Source organism: Crocuta crocuta, unplaced genomic scaffold (assembly GCF_008692635.1).
Source record: "Crocuta crocuta isolate KB4526 unplaced genomic scaffold, BGI_CrCroc_1.0 scaffold102, whole genome shotgun sequence".
Lineage (NCBI taxonomy): Eukaryota > Metazoa > Chordata > Mammalia > Carnivora > Hyaenidae > Crocuta > Crocuta crocuta.
Window position 1 is genome coordinate 11,249,409 of NW_027530019.1, and position 20,668 is coordinate 11,270,076.

General features: G+C 40.6%; 1 protein-coding gene across 1 annotated transcript in view; it reads left to right on the forward strand.

Moving 5' to 3' along the window:
- The window catches only part of VPS39 (VPS39 subunit of HOPS complex), a 47,919-nt gene that overhangs the window by 17,529 nt on the left and 9,722 nt on the right, over window positions 1-20,668 (forward strand). Inside the window, exons 8-12 of the mRNA XM_077764599.1 lie at window positions 122-305; window positions 3,542-3,662; window positions 3,772-3,892; window positions 11,195-11,324; window positions 19,039-19,181. Of these exons, the coding sequence (XP_077620725.1) occupies window positions 122-305; window positions 3,542-3,662; window positions 3,772-3,892; window positions 11,195-11,324; window positions 19,039-19,181 (699 nt within the window). The remainder of the gene's footprint in view (window positions 1-121; window positions 306-3,541; window positions 3,663-3,771; window positions 3,893-11,194; window positions 11,325-19,038; window positions 19,182-20,668) is intronic.

Below are 20,668 nucleotides of genomic sequence, written 5' to 3' on the forward strand. Positions count from 1 at the left end.
CTTATGCCAAGCAAGGAATATTATTGGCTTCTGTAGGCTTGGGGTTATATTTGGATTTTTCAGGCCATATTCATGCCTCTGGCAAGAGATGCTGGTTGACTCACTTTGTGTCTTCCTATAGGTCGATGGAAAGGGGTCCATCAAAGAGCTCTTTCCAACAGGAAAACAGCTGGAGCCGTTAGTTGCACCTCTGGCAGATGGAAAAGTGGCTGTGGGTCAGGATGATCTCACCGTGGTGCTCAATGAGGAGGGGATATGCACACAGAAATGTGCCTTGAACTGGACAGACATACCAGTGGCCATGGGTGAGACCACCATAGCGGCTCTTTCCCACTGTGGGCTGGGGTTGTGAGCCATCCTAGCGGAGTGAATCCCTTTCACAGCTTCATCAAACTGTGGTTTACAGTGTCATTTACTCTCGGTTCCCGTTCCTGTAAGCCAAGTGTGAGATCATTATAAATGGGATATTCTGGTTTTTGTAGGAAGCTGGGTTTTGCCCCTGCGGGGGAAAGATATGAACAGAGTTGTACAGAGTTGTGTGTTTTAGGAAGTGATTGTCTACTGGTATATATTTTTACTTCTTAGTCCTTTTCATTTTCCCTTCTTTGTAATGGTTTTATTGTGTCCTCTCCCAGATAGACTACACTTGGAAGTTTGTGGAAATCCTTTATTTATTCCTGTAACACATGCAGCTCAGTATTGAAGTGCCTTTGATGTGATTATTGCTTCTGTTTTTGTAGCTTGGAGGTGCACATTGCGTTTAGATGTCAGTCTCTGCCCTCCACGTTAGGTGTTGCTGCTCCTCCACCTGCTTCAGGGTCTCAGCAGTGGCATTGCCTGGAGTGTGTGACCACCCTTGCAGCAATTCATATTCAGTCAGAAGAGTGAGCATTTTAAAAATAGTTACTGCTGTGGAGTGGGGCATACAGACATGCCATCTTTAAGGACTCTAGCTGGGGAGGTAAGGATTACATCTTGGATAAAGAGATAAAATAAGGCACCACATAAGGGGTTAAATTGGATGAGCTGAGATTCAGTAGTTCAGAAAAGGGCAGTTCATTTTTCAACTTGTCAGGAAGAAGTTTCATTTCATAGGTACGATTGAACCGGAGCAAGCAGGGAGTTTACGTTGTGGCTTGCAAAAAAGTTCCTGTCTAGGTAGAAAAAATCGTTTGAAAAATAGTCAGAAAGGCTAATTTGTGACAGCCCATTACAGAGACTGCCCTGGCTAAAACAGGTGGCTTGAATTATAGAGGAATATGGGTCATGCCAGTTAGATGTCCCTGCAGAGGTCTGACAGGCCAGTAGATTCCTGAATGGTAAATGCTTTGATAAAAGCGTCATGTTCTAGGGTAATTATTCTGGTGGTGGTTAGAGATGAACAGGTCAGAAGGAAGATGAATCAAAAGGACAATATTTTATAAAGCCCAAGATTATGTATATTAACAAGTTTGAGGGGCTCAGAGCTGCACGAGAAGCTTCGTGGTGTTCTAGAGGACCCTTGTTTTCCCTTCAGAAGAGGAGCTGTGGGAGAACTGATGAAGATGTGTATAATATGCTTGAAGAATGTTTCAGATTCTCTAGGGTAAGAGTCCCTTTGTTAGTGCCCGGTGCCTTTGGCAGTGTTTCTCAAAAACAGTTCTGTGCCTTAACATACTGAGGTGGGGAGAGGGCATTCTTTCTAGGTAGGGTGGGAGAACCACCATCGGAGTGAGGAAAACTAAACTCCTTAGATGGTGTGCATTTTAAACTTCGCTTATATTTCTCCTCTCAACTTTACCACTTCCCCCAGGCTGCAGTCATCGTGGACACCCCCCACTCACGGAGTGATCATCACCGCACTATTGCTCTTCCTTTCTTCTCTGCCCAGCCCTGTCTAGCTCACATGACAAGGCCCTCTTCAGTGGCACTTCCTTTGTGAAGTCTTCTCAGATGCGCAGGCAGAATTAGTCACTTCCCCCTTGGTGCCTCCGAAGCCCTTTCAGCTTTCCCTGTCATGGTACCCACACTGTCCCACTGGATACAGTGAACTTTCTTCTCCTCTGCTCATGTAGGAGCTCTGTGAGCTCTGGACTCGTGTCTTGATCCACTGAGTAGGGCCTGAAACATCATAGCCTTTTAGGAAATGCTTGCTGAATAGGTCATTATTGTCCATTAATTACATATCTGCTCTATACCAGCCACTCTGCCAAGTTTTGAAGATACAAAAAGATGTAGACCATCTCTGTTGTCAAAGAGTTGAGGAGACTAGGCAATGATAAGAGCGTTTCTGTTATAGATTACCTTTTTAATTAGACCAGATTAAAGGAGAGACATTTTAGGCATTTATACAAATTAACACCAAAGGGATTTGTACTAGATTTTAAAAATGAGGACAGCATAAAAAGGAAAGTAAAAAATCCAATACAAAACCATGTTTTTAACTTTTATTTTAATTTTTTTTGTAAGACGAAAAATGCCAACCTAGCCAGAACGATAGCGTTCAAAGTGATGGAAGTATTACTTAATCCAGTTCCCTTCTGTGTTTAAAATTTTTACTCGATGTAGAGTATAAATTGCAAATCTAATATAAAAAACTTTTTATCAGAAAATAAATGAGGAAAATAAATTCATAGCTAGTTAGCCATACTAAGAAACTATGAATAATATAATCTTTGAGGCTAAATTTCTGTATGATAATTATGCCATCTAGTGATTCATTTCTTACTATTTTTTTACATTTTAAAATTTCCAGTTTTAATTGTGATCAAAATAACATAAAATCTATCGTCTTAACCATTTTTAAGTGTACAGTTCAGTTATTACATACATTCATAATGTCATGCAACAGATTTCAGAACATTTTCATCTTGCAAAACTAAAACTCTATATCCATTAAGTAACAACTCATTTCTCCCTCCCTCAGCCCTTGGCAACCACTCTTCTACATTCTAGATACCTCACATCAGTGGTAGAAAACTGCCACCCTGAGAGTGCCATCCAGCTGCCTTCTCTGTGAACCATTAAGCATCAGGTGGAGTTTTGCATCTTTTCCCTGTGAAAATCTCAAGCAGAAATAACTTTGGCCAGAAATGTGGAATTCTTTCCTTAGCCTCATTTTAGGGAAAAAGGAAATTGCCTTCCTCCTGCCCTTCCTAAGAGAATGCAAGAAGAGGTCATGTAACCTTATTCTCCCTCTGATGCGTTGTTAGGGGCTGCTGCTGCTGCTTGTCTTTCTCTGGTTTAGTTTTGTGACTGGTGAGAAAGGGAGCAGATGAAGGTTTCACCCAGTCGTCTGAAGGAGATGGTAGGTGTGGGGTCATGTCACTGTCAGCGAAGCTGGATGCATCCTTTTTGTATAAGAGATTTCTCTTAGCATCACTTGGACAAAACACATTTTTTTCCCTTCGGGTATCACAGTATAGGATCCTGGCTTAGTATTTGACTAGTGGACTACTTGGAGATCCCGTTTAAATGCACCTTAGAAATGGGAAACTATAGCAGCCCATAAACCTAAAGCCTGAGACCAGATCTGCAATTCAAGGTGTTCTTTCTTGTGTAGAGCACCAGCCTCCCTACATCATTGCAGTTTTGCCTCGATATGTAGAGATCCGAACATTTGAGCCAAGGCTTCTGGTCCAGAGCATTGAATTGCAAAGGCCCCGCTTCATTACTTCGGGAGGGTAAGAAATTTCTTTTTTATTGTAGCTGCCATGTTGCAAAGCTTTAAAATAACCTCTGTCATCATAAAGCCTGTGCCCTTTTGCTGATATCCCTTATTCCTGCCCCCAGATCAAACATTATCTATGTGGCCAGCAATCATTTTGTTTGGAGACTTATTCCTGTCCCCATGGCAACCCAAATCCAACAGCTTCTCCAGGACAAACAGTTTGAGTTGGCTCTACAGCTCGCAGTAAGTATTGTTTCTGAGACTCAGATGTGAGTCTCCCTTCCTCATTGTTCTCCAAAGCAGGTGATTTTGGTTTAGATGTTTATATTTAGTTTGGACTGGTTGAATAACCATAGAACTGAAAGTTAGGAGACTTGGATTCGGGATCTGATGCTGCCATAAACTCTAATTAATTTCACTTTTTCAGTTTGATTATCTGTCAAATGTAGAAGTGTGCCAGTTATAATAGTATCTCCTAGAATTAATAAGACAATAAAATAATTTAAAAAAAATTTTTAATGTTTTATTTCTTTCTGAGAGAGAACAACAGCATGAGCAGGGGAGGGTCAGAGAGAGAGGGAGGCACAGGATCTGAAACAGGCTCCAGGCTCTGAGCTGGCAGTCAGCACAGAGGCCGAGGCGGGGCTCGAACCCATGAACCGTGAGGTCATGACCTGAGCCGAAGTTGGACGCTTAACCGACTGAGCCACCCAGGTGCCCTGACAATAAAAGAATTTAATAGATATGTCACAGCCTTGAAAAATTAAAGACAATGCAGGTATTAAAGTAACAATCATAAATGTAAGATCACAGTCTGGTTAAATGCAGCAACTAGAGGGCCTCTCAAAATCCCTTTCAGCAGTAGTCCCCCTGTGTCTGGACAGGCCGGGCTTCTTCGGGTATTCTGAAACCACCTCAGGTTGCTGCATTCCAGAGGGCTGCACTCTTAAGTTTATGGCTGCCACTGTCCTTGAATGTTTGCATGGGATATTGTTCATAGCCAAGTTCAGAGTTAAGTAATGGCCATGACCATGCTCTTATTTAGGTGTTTCTCTCATTGCCAACTTTTGAAGACTGACTTCTGAGACTTGTCTTGTTCTTTTAAATATCCCCAGTGGTGATTTTTGTCTGTAGAGAGTGGATTTGATTTTAGGAAACAACCAAAGATTATTCTGATCCTAGTCATTAAACTAATTTAGTAAGAAGAAATTTTTGTGAAGATAATATTTAAAAAGCTTACTTTTTGAGTATCTTGTAAGTTCTTTCTGAAAGGAAAGCGGTGGTCACAAGTTTTGGAATCTATGTTGATAGTCACATGTGGGAGATACTTGTGAAGAGCAACATTTATCTTGGATGTATATGTTCTAGATTTAAAACAAAAATCCAGTTTTAACAGTTAGACATGTTTAATATCCCATAAAGATTGTTTCTTTCTATAGGCATTTAATTTCAACATCTTACTAATTTTTTTGGCCACCTATGCATTATGCTCCATTACTTTATTTTCATTTTTAAAATAATGAATATCCATGAACCCACCATCCTACCCAGGAAAAACAGCTTATGTAACCTATATGTTCCTCCCCATCTCATCGCTCTGCCTTCCATCCAGACACAGCCATTACCCTAAGTTTGTATTTATAATGCCTCTTAAAAATGTGTTTCTTGTTGAAAAATCTCAAATAAACAACCTAACTTTACACATAAAGGAGCTAGAAAAAGAAGAACAAACAAACTTCCAAACCAGTAGTAGGAAGGAAATAATAAAGACTAAAGCAGAAATAAATGAAATAGAAACTAAAAAACAAACAAATCAATGAATCCAAGAGCTGGGTCTTTGAAAAGATCAAAATTGATAAACCTTTAGCCAGAGTCATCAAAAAAGAGAGGACTCCAATAAATAAGAGGATACATAAAATCAACAACGCAGTAATGTGAAGGATTATAAGAGAATATTATGAAAAATTACATGCCAACAAATTGGACAGTCTAGAAGAAATGGATAAATTCCTAGAAAGATGTAACCTCCCAAAACTGAATCAAGAAGAAATAGAAAATTTGAACAGATCAATTATCAGCAGTGAAGTTGAATCAGTAATCAAAAAACTTTCAGGGCACCCTAATGGCTCAGTCGGTTGAGCATCCAACTTTTGATTTCGGCACAGGTCATGATCCCAGGATTGTGGGATTAGCCCTACACTGGGCTTCATGCTGAGTGTGGAGCCTGCTTGGGATTCTCTCTTTCTTTCCCTCTCTCCCCATCTGCCACTCTCCCCTACTTGCTCGCACACTCTCTCTCTTTCTCTCAAGTTAAAAACAAATAAATAAAAAACCTCCTGAAAAACAAAATTCTAGGACCAGATGGGTTCACAGGTGAATTCTACCAAACATTTAAAGAAGAGTTAATACTTACTCTTAAACTATTCCAAAAAAATAAAAGAGGAGGGAAATCTTCCAAATCCATTTTATGAGGCCATTATCCTGATACCAAAACCAGATACAGACACTACAAAAAATTAAAATAAAGCAAAGTAAAAGAAATTTTAAAAATAATAAAAAAGAGAGAGACAAAGAACTACAGGCCAATATACCTGATGAACACAGATGCAAAAATCCTCAATAAAATACCAGCTAACTGAATCCAACAGTACCTTAAAAAAAATCATTCACTACAATCAAGTGGGATTTCTTCCTGGGTTGCAAGGGTGGTTCAATACTTGCAAATCAGTCTGTGATATGTCACATCAAGAGAAAGGATAAAGAACCATATGATCGGGGCGCCTAGGTGGCTTAGTCGGTTGGGCGTCCGACTTGGGCTCAGGTCATGATCTCACGGCTCGTGGGTTCAAGTCCTGCGTCAGGCTCTGTGCTGACAGCTCAGAGCCTGGAGCCTGTTTCAAATTCTGTCTCCTTCTCTCTCTCTGATCCTCCCCTGCTCATGCTGTCTCTCTCTCTCTCAGAAATCAATAAAACCTTAAAAAAAAAGATATATTAAAAAAAAAAGAACCGTATGATCATGTGAATAAACAAAGAAAAGCATTTGCCAATGTACAGCATCCATTCATGATTTAAAAACAAAAAAACCCTCAACAAAGTAGGTTTAGAGGAACTATATCTCAATACCATACATGAAGAACCCACAGCTAATATAATTCTTAATGGGGAAAAAAAACTGAGAGCCTTTTTCCTAAGGTCAAGAACATGACAAGGTTATCTCCTCTCACCATTTTATTCAGCATTATACTGGAAGTCCTAGCCACAGAAGTCAGACAACAAAAACAAAGAAAGGCATCCAAATCAGTATAGAAGTAAAAGTATCACTGTTTACAGATGACATGATAGTATATCTAGAAAACCCGAAAGACTCCAAGAAACCACTAGAATTGATAAATGAATTCAGTCAAGTTGCAGGATACAAAATCAATCTACAAAAATCTGTTGCATTTCTATACACTAATAATGAAATAGCAGGAAGAGAAATTAAGAAAACAATCCCATTTACAATTACACCAAAAATAATAAAATTCCTAGGAATAAACTTAACCAAGGAGGTAAAAGATCTGTACTCTGAAAACTGTAAAACATTGATCAAAGAAATTGAAGATGACAGACAAATGGAAAGATACTCTATATGCATGAATTATAAGAACAAATATTCTTAAAATGTCCATACTATCCAAAGCAATCTATAGACTTAATGCAGTCTCTCTCAAAATATCAATAGCATTTTCCACAGAAATAGAACAAACAATTCCAAAATTTGTATGGAACCACAAAAGACCCTAAATAGCCAAAGAAGTTTTGAAAAAGAACAAACGAAACTGGAGGTATCACAATCCTAGATTTCAAGATATACTACAAAAGTATATTAGTAAAAGCACTATGGTACTGATGTAAAAACAGACACATAGATCAATGGAACAGAATAAAGAAACAAACCCACAATTATATGATCAATTACTCTTCAACAAAGGAGGCAAAAATATGCAGTGGGTAAAAACAGTCTCTTCAAAAATGGGGTTGGAAAAACTGGGTAACAACTTGCAAAAGAATGAAACTGGACCACTTTCTTACACTATACACAAAAATAAGGTCAAAATGAATTAAAGACCTAAATGTGAGACCTGAAACTGTAAAAATCCTAGAAGAGAATACAGGCAGTAATTTATCTGACATCGATCATAGCAACATTTTTCTAGATATGTCTCCTCAAGCAAGGGAAACGAGCAAAAACAAATTATTGGGAGTACATCCAAATAAAAAACTTCTGCACAGCCAAGGAGTCAACAAAACTAAAAGACAACCTACTAAATGAAAGAAGATACTTGGAAATGACATACCTGACAAAGGGCTATTATTCAAAATATAAAGAACTGATTTAACTCAACACCCACAATAATCCAATTTAAATATGGGCAGAAGGCATGAGCAGACATTTCTCCAAAGAAGCCATACAGATGGCCAGTAGACATTTGAAAAGATGCTCAACGTCATTCCTTATCAGGGAAATGCAAATTAAAATCACAGGGTGATGATATATCACACCTGTCAGAATGACTAAAATCAACAACACAAGAAACAACAAGTGTTGGTGAGGATGTGGAGAAATAGGAGCCTTCATACACTGTTGTGGGACTGCAAACTGGTATAGCTACTGTGGAAAACAGTATGAAGTTTCCTCAGAAAATTAAAATAGAACTACTCAAAGAACACAAAAACACTAATTCTAAAAGATATATGCACCCCTATGTTTATTGTATCATAGTAGCCAAGATTTGGAAACAACGTATGTGTCCATTGATAGATGAGTGGATAAAGAAGATGTGGTATATATACACAATGAAATATTATTCAGCCATAAAAAGAATGAAACATTTGCAACAACATAGAGGGATCCTAGAGAGTATAATCCTAAGTGAATAAGTCAGTCAGAGAAAGACAATTACCATATGATTCCACTCATATGTAGAATTTAAGAAACAAAACAAATTTAAAAAGAGGCAAACCACAAAAACAGATTCTTAACTATAGAGAACAAACGTGGTTATCAGAGGGCTGGGTAGATGAGGGAAAATAAGTGAAAGGGATTAAGAGTACATGTATCATGGGCTGCCTGGGTGGCTCAGTTGGTTAAGCCTCAGACTCTTGATGTTGGCTCACATCCTGATCTCACGGTTCATGAGACTGAGCCCTGTGTGGACACAGAGACTGCTTGGGATTCTCTCTGTCCCTCTCATACGTATGTGTACACCTGTGTACTCTCTAATAAATAAATATTTTTTTTAAAAAGTACACATTGTGATGAGCACTGAATATTGTATATAGAATTGTCAATTCACTATGTTGTACACCTGAAACTAATATAATACTACGTTAATTGTTTTGCAAGTAAATTTTAAGTGTTTTTTAAATTTTTTTTATTTTTAGAGAGCACAAGTGGGGAGTGGGGGAAGGGAGAGAGAGGGAGGGAGGGAGGGGGAATGTCAAGCAGGCTCCACACTCCATGCACAGCCCAATGCAAGCTTCGACCCATGACCCTAAGATCATGACCTGAGCTGAAATCAAGAGTTGGATGTTCAACCAACTGAGCCACCCAGGAATCCTTGGGTGGGATTTAAAAAAAATTTTTTTAAGTTTATTTATTTTGAGAGAGAGAGCATGAGCAAGGAGCAGGCAGAAGGAGAGGGAGAGAATCCAAAGCAGGCTCCACACTGTTAGCATGGAACCCGATGCAGGGCTCAAACTCACAAACTGAGATCAATGACCTGAGCTGAAATAAAGAGTTAGATGCTTAACTGACTGAGCCACCCAGCTGCCCCTGGAATTAAATTTAAAACAATTGCTTCTTGGGGTGCCTGGGTGGCTCAGTCAGTTAAGCATCCAACTTCAGCTCAGGTCACCATCTCACGGTTCGTGGGTTCGAGCCCTGCGTCGGGCTCTCTGCTGACAGCTAGCTCAGAGCCAGGAGCCTGTCTTGATTCTGTGTCTCCCTCTCTCTCTGACCCTCCCCTGCTCACACTGTCTCTATCTCTCAGAAATAAAAATTTTTTAAAAATTTAAATAAATAAAACAATTGCTTCTTGTTGAATCATTTACATATGTATGTGTGCTTGAATATGTATTTAGTTTTTGAACTTTACAAAGTATGATGCAGCACATAGCTTTTTTAGTATCTGTTTTTCTCCACAGGAAGGTCTTGGGTCTTTTCAGTGATCTCTTCCTGCTGCAGGTTGTGTGGGTTTCCATTTTCCTTCTCTTTTTTTGACTTGTACTTACTAGGTATTCTGTGCAATGATGAAAGGTTGGTTGATGCCATCTTAGCTCTTGAGGAAAATTTTATGTAAAAAAGTTAAAGAACATACATGAAACTTTCAAAGGACAATTACATACCAAAGTTTTTACCATTGACAAAACATGGGGCAAAATTTTAGCCAGGAGACAGTTCCCTGTGGGCTGCACAAGGCATCCCAAGGTTGGACCCTTTCTGAATAGATCAGAATCAGGTGAGGAAAGAGGAACACTAAGAGCCTGAGGAGGTTGGAGAAGTGGAAACCATTTGGAGCCCATCCTGACTGGGATGGAGGGTGATGTTTGAATGTCTGGGAATAATCCAGATAAGGAGGCTGTGCCAGATTTTTAAAGCCTGTAAAGCACCAAGAGGGCTTAGGCCAGGTGTGGCCCCATGGTGCCGGTGGTCTAGACAAGGCAATAGATGGCATTAGAAAAGGAAAAGGAAAAGAAGGGAAAAAATGGAATGACAGTTTGAAGGAAGAAATTAAACATAAAGATGGGTTTAAGTGAAAGAAAAATAATAAATAGCTGCTTTAATTTAGCTCTTACTGCGAACAGCACCTGTCCCTACTCTGCCAGCTATGTTAAATGTCTTTTGATCCTTGAGCATGCCGTGTTCTGTCTGTCACATTAGGGCCTTGCACACTTGCTGTCCTGTTTGCTGGGAAAACACACTCCTCTTCCGTTCCATCAGCTGCCCGGACTCCCCCGGCTAACCCCAGCTCAGCCTTATGTCTCAGTCCACATTCCTCCTGGTATTTCTTCTTGGACCCACTGTTCAGACTAGATTAGATATCTCTCCCATGTGCCTCTGTCATTACTCAACCCTGTTTTGTTTTGGTTTAGATTTTTTTTTGGTTTCCAGTCTAAACTCTAGACTTGATTTAAATTTCACCAGTTTCTCCATTAACGCAACACCCTTTTTCTGTTCCAGTTTCAAATCCAGAAATCCCATTGCATTTAGCTGTTGTGTATCTTCAGTGTCCTCTGATCTGTGACAGTTTCTTAATCTTATCTTATTTTTCATGACCTTGACAATTTTCAGGTATACTGGTCACATATTTTGTAGAAACCCAGTTATATTTTCATTACATAGTTTCTTCTCATTGTTTCGATTAGAATGTGAGGGCAGACGCCATGTGGCTGTCTTGTGCACTTCAGTATGTGGGCCTCGTAGGGTGTGTCTAATACCTAGTATATTACTGAATAAATATTTGGTGAGTGAGTGAGCTCTTACCTGTACCCTCTTACCAGGAAATGAAAGATGATTCCGACAGTGAAAAGCAGCAACAGATCCATCACATCAAGAACTTGTATGCCTTCAACCTCTTCTGCCAGAAGCGTTTTGATGAGTCCATGCAGGTCTTTGCTAAGCTTGGCACAGGTAACACATGGGTATGGCCTTGAGGGAAGGGAAACTGAAAAGCACGGGAGAAGTGATACTAGACCATCTGAGACCAGTGCTCATGTCAATTGATCTCGGGCCTCACAGGATCCTGTGGGTGACCACAGTGGTTGTGTATTTATAGCTCTCATCTTGTTCATCTGGTCTCACCCGTTAGCACAGACTTCCGGTCGCCCAAGATGGTTTGGTCTTGCCATTAGAGAAAGATAACAAAGTCATTCAAGTGTATTCAGTCATCTAGTGTTTATTGAATGCTGTTCTAGGCAAAAGTCCCTGACCTGAGCTTAGTAGGATTAAACAGTAGGTTCCTTTTGAGAGCCACACGGGGCAGTGCTACAAAGCCTTTCCTATTCTCAGAGACCTACAAAATCTCTAGACATTAGAACATCATTGTGAGGGGTAGGTACGCTGGAGTCCAGCTGCTGACCTCAGGCAAAGTCACTGGACCTCTCTGCCTTCCAGTTTTTTCCTCTGCAAAGCAGGGCAAATAATAACAATTGACCTCAAAGCGTTGCTGTGAAGATTATGTAAAGTGCTTAGAACAGTGTATGGTATGAGATAAATGCCAAATAAAGTTTGCTTGTTGTTAGTATTAGATTGTTTCGTTTCTGTTTTTGCTTAATTTAGGTCCATCTATGTATGCCTGGCTTGACTTTATATAATATTTATCCCCTTCTCTTCTCTTGTTTTGCCTTTTTTCCTCCTTCCCTCATCCTTGGCCAATAATGAACTAAAGATAACTCCCTGTATCAGTTAAGATTCTTGGCTGTGAACAGTGGAGACCAGTCCTGGTTCATTAAAGCAGTATCTGGATAAATTAAGAGTAGTTTCTTGGAATATTGGGGGAATGGTAGGTAGACACAAAATTAATGGAGACCGGGCTTGTGAATGATAGGAACCAAGGTTGCTCCAAAGAACCTCCCAGCAAGAAACAGGAAGCTGGACAGCAATCCCTGTGGAACCAGGACAGGCTGAGCAGTCCTCCTTTGGCACAATCACTTCCTGAGCTGTTGCTACCACTTTTCCTGTTACCACATCCTCGATGAAAATTACCCCTTACCAGCTTGTATTAGCTATCTAATGCCATGTAACAAATCACTGAGCGGCTTAAAATAACAAACCATCTGTTATCTTTCCCGGTATGTGTTGTGGTTAGGAATTTGGGAAGGAATTAGCTGGGCACATGTTGCTTCGGATCTCTCATGTGTTTGCAGTTGTGTGTTGGCTGGGCTGGCTTCATCTGGAGTCTTGACTAGACTAGAGGATCCACTTCCAGGGTGGCTCATTCTCATAGCTGACACGTTGGTGCTGGTGGTGAGCTGGAGGCCTCAGTTCTTGTCCAAGTGGGTCCCTCTGTTTGAGTGTCCTCATTCCCAGTGACCGGCTTTTCCTGGAGTGAGCAATCCAAGAGACCTAGGTGGTCTTTTATCATAGTCACTTCTGCCATATTCGTATGTGTTCAAGGCAAGGGAACACAGACCCTACCTCTTGATGGAGGAATATCAACATTACATAAAAGAACCTTGTAGGATGTATGATATATGTTGGTGTGTACCATACTGCTTGTCATCCTTGAGTCACTTCCTCAAGATTAAGGGGCTCTGATTGGCCAGGATTAGGTTATAGTCTCACACCTTCTGACTGTACTAGGGATGGGGAAAGAGGTTGTGGCTACCCTTTGCTTCTGAAGGCAAACGTAGGTACCTAGAACTATTCTCCAAGACCACATGTGGTATGGAAGAAGGAGCTCACCAAAAGGAAATAGATTGCTGTTTCAGAAGGGGGATGGAAACTGGCAACCTGAAATCACTAAATTTCTACCATCCTTCCTCTGAGTGAACTCACTTGGGACATTTATTTTCAGTGTACTACCAGCTCTTTGGGAAGACACTGGAATAATAAGCTATAACTGCCATAGTAATTTGGTACTTTTTCCATGTACCAATGATAATTGAATTCCAGTCCTAAAGCTTTAAAGTCAATCTTAATGAAGTTCTTTTAGTTTATTCATTCCACAAATACATACTGAGCTCTTAGAGAGTGCAGTGCACTCTGCTGGACCCCAAGCAACTACAACCAGACAGGAATTCTGCTTTCAAAGAGCAGTCTAGTAGGGAAGATAAGGCAGAAGTTGGACCCTTACCAGTGGCGGCAGCAGATGTGTGCTGGTGGTGCTGTTGTCTAGTGGGCAGCGTCTCCATTGACCTCAGACTAAGGTCTGGTCCTCAGGTCCAGAAGTGGATGTTCTTAGTATATCCAGAGATCATCAGACTATCAGTATAGCCTGACTAAAATCACATCAGACCAATATATTAACAGAATATCCCTTTATTTATTTACAGTAGAGAGGTTAGATCTCTTTCCAATGGCTAGAATATTCATACATGGCACCCACAGTACTCTTTTTTATGTATATTGTGGTGCAGGCAATTTTGCTATGATGCCTTCATTGTGGTCCTGCAAAACTTTATATTCTATAATAAATACTCATGGAGGGGTACCTGTGTGGCTCAGTTGGTTAAGCGTCCAACTCTTGATTTCCACTCAGGTCATAATCTCTGAATTAGTGAGATTGAGCCCTGCATCAGGCTGTTCTCTGACAGCACAGGATTCTCTCTGTCCCTCGTCTGCTTTCTCTCTCTCTTTCTGTCTCCCTTTCTCTCTCAAAACAAATAAATAAACTTTAAATACATGCATACATACATACATTCATTCATACATACATACATACATACATACATACATACATACTTACATACTTAATGGTACATAACAGGCTTGTTGGAAAAATGAGGTTGGGGCAGACCACTCTCAAGACAGGCATCTTTTTAAGTGGAACATTAATTAAAATAGTAAGAGTCCTAGGGCGGCTCAGTCAGTTAAGCGTCCAACTTCAGCTCAGGTCATGATCTTGCAGCTCATGGGTTCAAGCTTCGAGTCAGACTCTGCTGACAGCTCAGAGCATGGAGCCTGCTTCGGATTCTGTGTCTCCCTCTCTCTCTGTCCCTCCCCCACTGGTGCTTGCTCTCTCTCTTTTTCTCAAAAATAAATAAACATTAAAAAAAACAAAACAGTAATAGTCCTACTAAAATTAAATTCCCACTGGTGTTGGTACCCAGCATGATAGTGCTTTGCAATCTTGAATCCTGGGGCTGTGCTTTTTCCTTTGAGATACAAATCTTTGAAAATATTTGCTTCTAATAGAAACAAGTTTCATCAAAATAAAAAGTCCAATCCTGGATATAGGCTTCTTTATGAAACCCTCAAAAAATTCATATGGAGGGAACATCTTTGCTTCATTTTTACTCTCAGCTTTTGCAGGTGGTTTAACTTAATAGAAGGTATAGGTGTTTTGAAGCTAACCAGCCACTCCTTGCACTAAAAGAGGTCACTTCTTTTCAGTTCCTTTCTTTAAGTCTCCCTGTATAGTCAAGGCTCTCTTTAATTGTGAGGAAGCTTGCCTGGTCACTTCAAAACATTAACAAGCTGGGGAAATTTGCATACAAACTGACACAATTTTCGCCTCACAATGATATCATTTTCCCACTTACCAACTGTGCATGAACTAATTCACATGAAGGAAACTTGGGTTGTAGCAGAACAGAGTGTACCTGGGATGCCAAGTGAGAAGAATGCTGTAAGAGTACAGAATAGGAGCGAAAGGAAGTTTTGTGGAGGTGTGTTTCATCTGAGCCAGAGGGGAGGCCAGGCTGCAGAGAACAGTCTCAAATGACTAGAATATAATAGTGCCGGGCCCAGTGTCCTTTCATCCCCATAGTATAGGATGGACTGGGCCCAGGTTTCCTTTCCTGTGTCCCACAGATAGGGTTCTTATAAGGGTGTCCTATTTCTACCCTTTATGAGTGGGAAGAAACTTGTCTCCTCCCACTGGGAACATGGGACCTGTGAGTGGGCTTTATCAAATATATAAACCACCCTAGACTCGATGTAAAAGTTTTTTCATATGTAGCTTTTTTGGAGAGAGGATCAGTACCTTTTATTAAAATCTTTAAGATGTCTTAGATCCTAAAAATGTTTAAGGACCAATATTTTAGGGTTATTTCCTTGTGGCAATCCACAACTTATACATAAAAAGCTCTAATGTAAGATAGAAAGGTAAGGCTACTGGCATTTGCATCAGGGCTTGATAAGAAGATACACTGGAGTCTAGTGTTTGAGAATAATGTGAGTAAGATAATTTTTATATTTCTTAAAACCCATGTATAGATCTTGAAATTGAGCCCTAGACTGTTGAGTTGGTTCACATAGTATATTCATTACTTACTCAGCTAACAAAATTTTTATCAAGCTTCTATCATGCACTGAAGACAATTCTGGGTACCAGGTTGTGGGCTTATATTCTGATAGAGAGAGGGCAGATGACAAAATAAAATTATAATATGTTGGGAAGTGGTAAGTCCTAAGAAAAATAAAACTGGGGAATGGGGATAAGGAGTACTGAAGATAAGAATTAGGATTGCAGTTAGAGATGAAATGATTAGGGAAGGTGTCTCTGAGAAGCTGGGGACTGAAGGAGGCTATTTAATGAAGCAGGTACATGTCTGGAGAGGTGCACTGCAGGCAGAGGGAATGGCTGGTGGGAAGGCAGTGAGGTGGAAACGGTGCCTGATACATTCAGGGAGCCGCCAGATCCATGTGGCCAAAGCAGAGTTGATCTGTATCCTTTGTTCTCATAAGGAATATAGTCTCATTGTTAATTGTTTGCTATTACTCGGGATTTGATGTGTGGCATAATCCTGGACTCAGAGAACATATGGCCTGAAGGCAAATCAGGTAAGCCTGGTCAGTGCCATTCCTGCCTTCGGTCCTGGGCTTCTCTGATAAATAAGACATGTTGTGTGTCCATAAAGAGCTTGCATGTAAAACTGCTCAGTAAAACATTGCAGTAAGTGTGAAAGAGGTCTCCAGGCTTGTGGAGAAGTGAGTCAGGGGGTCTCAAGAGGAGGAGAGAGAGAGGTGACCTGGGCCCTGGAACATAGATGGGAAAGGAGAGTGTACAGGAAGGCAGGTGGCAGGGGGATGCAGTTGTGTCTGAGGGTCTGTGAACCACAGCCCAGTGGGATGTTCGTGGTGCTTGGTAGATCACACTAGAAAATGTTGGGGCCAAATTTCAGAGGACCTTGAATGCTGCAAGGGAATGCGGACATCATATTAGAGGCTTTGGGTGATAGCACAAGGTGTAAGTACAATGACATGATCAGAGCCGTGTTTGTAGACATACACTGTGGTGCAGGAGGCTGACAGAGCATCACAGCGAGGGCCACCCTTCCCTCTACCTCCATCTTCTTTCCTCAGACTGCGCTTCTGGATGGTGACCATGTACAACCAGCAACTGTCCTGTTGGTTTGTCGCTTCTCACAAGTGTCTTTTTCACATTATCATGATCTCTGATTTTGAGGAACACAGTCTTCCTGGCTTGGCAGAAATTTTGTGGCCAGACACAGATTCCTTAGGAATGATGTGGGTCCTGGAGCGTTGAAGGCTATGTGGTATTTCTCTTCTGGTCCGCTTGCCTGGCACTCCCCTCCTTATAGAAGGGACAGGGCCTTCTCATGTTCCTCCAACTTTTTAAAAGTTTGTTTTTTTTTTTTAAATTTTTTTTATTTATTTCTAGGAGAGAGAGAGAGAGAGACAGCGTGAGCAGGGGAGGGTCAGAGAGAGGGAGTCACAGACTGAAACAGGCTCCAGGCTCTGAGCTGGCAGTCAGCACAGAGCCCGACGCGGGGCTCGAACCCACGAACCGCGAGATCATGACCTAAGCGAAAGTCAGACGCTTAACCGACTAAGCCACCCAGGCGCCCCTAAAAGTTTTTTTTTAATGAAAACAAAACATTAATACAAAACATTATTAAAGTGTTAAAGGAAACAAAGCTTACTCGAGATCCAGCCTTGACTATCATTTTGTCTCTTTCTCATCCAGACTTTTTCCAGACGTGTATACATCTTAATGTAATTATAATCATAAAGGTATATACTTTCATAGGTTTTCTTAAAATTGTTACAGCATTTTTCCATGTTGCTGTGTTGCCCTTCATAATTATAATTTGTGATGATTGCGTTATAATCTCTTAGTTAAATGAAAATTACTTTGTTTCTGCTGCTGAAGGAATTCCACTTTGTTTCCAGAATTGCATTGTTGCAGATAATGCTCATAACATTACCTATTCATTCAGATGTGTTTTCCCCTCCCATTTTTAGACTGTTTTGTTAGGGTGAACTCCTAGAAGTGGCTTTAGTGGGTCCAGGTGCTTTATTCTTATTTGAGGTAGCAGTATTTTTTGCCTTGGCAGTGTAAAAGGGATTCAGTTTCATAATATTGCAAGCATTGGCTAGTATCATATAATTCTTTTTTTTACTAATTAAATGGATATAAAAATATGTACATGTTTTTAGTGTGTACTGTTTTCTTTTTTTATTAAATTTTTTTAAATGTTTATTTTTGAGAGAGAGAGAAAGCAAGCAAGCATGAGTGCGGCAGGGCAGAGAGAGAGGGAGACACAGAATTCAAAGCAGGCTCCAGGCTCTGTGCTGACAGCTCAGAGGGGCTCAAACCCACAAGCCTCAAGATCATGACCTAAGCCGAAGTCAGATACTTAACCGACTGAGCCACCCAGGCGTCCCTGTACTGTTTTGATTCTTAATGTAACGGAATGCTTTCCCGCTTATTTATATTATTTTCTTGTCAGATGTTTGTGTCTTTTGCCTGTTCATCAAAAACAAATTTTTACGAATTTGTGTGGATTTGTTTTATATAATCAACCTATTAATCTCTTGCCATATAGGCTGCAAATATATACCGTAGCCTATTGTTTGGCCATTTGTTTCAGTAGTATTCCTTTTTTGACAGATAATTTTTTAAAGTTCTTGATCTTTTCAGCTATTTAAAAAAATTTTTTTCGTGTTTTTATTTTTGAGAGACAGAGAGACAGAGTGTGAGCAGGGAAAGGGCAGAGAGAGGGGGGAGACACAGAATCTGAAGCATGCTCCAGGCTCTGAGCTGTTGCCACAGAGCCTGATGTGATGTTTGAATTCACAGACCATGAGATCATGACCTGAGCTGAAGCCAGATGCTTAACCAACTGAGCCACCCAGGCNATAAAGAGTCAAGCCATTTTTGTAATGGTTTGGTGAAATATAAATAGTGCTCAAATTATGTAAGTGTATAGCTCATTGAGTTGTTAGGAACTTGGAATCGTTCCTTTTTAAAGAAATGTCAGTCTAGGGGCAGCTGGGTGGCTAAGTGTCTGACTTCAGCTCAGATCCTGATCTCACAGTTTGTGGGCTTGAGCCCCACATCAGGCTTGCTGCTTTCAGCCTGTCCGCACAGAGCCTGGAGCCTGCTTCAGATTCTGTGCCTTCCTCTCTCTCTGCCCCTCCCCTACTTGTGCTCTGTCTCTCCCTCTCTCTCAAAAATAAACAAACATTAAAAAAAAATTTTTAAGTCAGTCTTGGGGTGTCTGGCTAACTCAGTTGGTGGAGCATGAGACTCTTGATCTCCAAGTTGTAAGTTCAAGCCCCATGTTGGGAGTAGAGATTACTTAAAAAATTTTTTTAAAAATCTTAAAAAAAAATCAATGTGGAACTTATTTTGCCATAATAATAGTCTCTTTTTATTGAATCTTTAAATTGCTACATGCTCCTTCCTGGGGAATCACATTTACCTTCTTTTTAGACCCTACTCATGTGATGGGCCTGTACCCGGACCTGCTGCCCACAGACTACAGGAAACAGCTGCAGTACCCTAACCCGCTACCTGTGCTCTCGGGGGCTGAGCTGGAGAAGGCACACCTAGCTCTGATTGACTACCTGACGCAGGTAGGTGTAATACAGAGGTGTGTGGAAGAGTTTACCTGGGAGCTCTAGAACCTGCTATTCTATGACATGGAAGTAAGGGCCTTCTCTAACCCACAGGCAGATTCCACACATGAATCCTAGAGCAGCCATGGTGGGCTGGGCACATTTCTTTCTCCTTCATCTTCCCGTTCATTCTTACCATTGAGCTGTTTGTTGCCAAATCATAATACCAGGAAATGTACTTGATTTCTGGTACATGTATGCTAAGCTATTATAGGAACTAAAAGGAATAAATTTTAGTTGCTAGAAAATAAGAAGTTTTTTGGAACACTTTTTTTGGAGCACACATACTTCTGGAAAAATACGTGCTCTATGCAGGAAACTTGGCAAACACAGGAAAATATAAAGTAAAAGTACAAATCACTGATAACTCTCCCACCCAGAGAAAAGTAATCATCATTATATTGTTGTCCTTCTAGATCTTTAGAGCCACACCAACTTCCTTTATTGTGCTTCACAGATGCTGCTTTTTAAAAAAAAGAAAAATTTAAAGGTTTGTGCCAGCCCTGGCAATGGAGCAAGTCCATTGGCACCATTTTTCCTACAGCATTTACTCACTTTGTGTCTCTGTGTCACATTTTGGTAATTTTCACAACATTTCAAACTGTCTCATTATTATTTATGATTGGATCTGTGATCTTGATCTTTAAAAAAATTTGTTTATTTATTTTGAGAGACAGAGATAGAGCACAAATGGGGAAGGAACAAAGAGAGAAGGAGACACAGAATCCAAAGCAGGCTCCAGGCTGTGAGCTGACAGCACAGAGCCTGATGTGGGGTTCGAACTTGTGAGCCATGATATCATGACCTGAGCCTAAGTCGAATCCTTAACCGACTGAGCCCGCCATACGCCCTTGTGATCATTGACCTTTGATGTCACTATTATAATTGTTTGGGGATGCCACCAGCTGTGCCCTTATAAGATGGCACACTTAATAAATGTGTGTGTTCTGACTGCTCCACCAACTAGCTGTTCCCCCGTCTCTCTCCCTCTCCTTGGGCCTCCCTATTCCCTGACACACAATAATATTGAAATTGGGTCAACTAATAGCCCTACGAAGGCCTCTAAGTGTTCAAGTGAAATGGAGTTGCACATTTCTCACTTTAAATCAAAAGCTAGAAATAATTAAACTTTGTGATGAAGGCGTGGCAGAAGCCAAGATAGGCTGAAATCTAGGCCTCTTAACACCAGTTAGCCAAGTTGTGACTGCAAAGGAAAAGTTGTTGAAGGAAATTAAAACTGTTACGCCAGTGAACGTGAATCATAAGGAAGCAAAGCAGCCTTATTGCTGTTACGGAGAAAGTCTGAGTGGTCTGGATAGAAGATCAAACCAGCCACAACATTCCTTTTCACCAAAGCCCAGTCCAGAGCAAGGCCCAACTCTCTTCAAATCTATGAAGGCTAAGAGAGTTGAGGAAGCTAGAGAAGAAAAGTTTGAAGCTAGCAG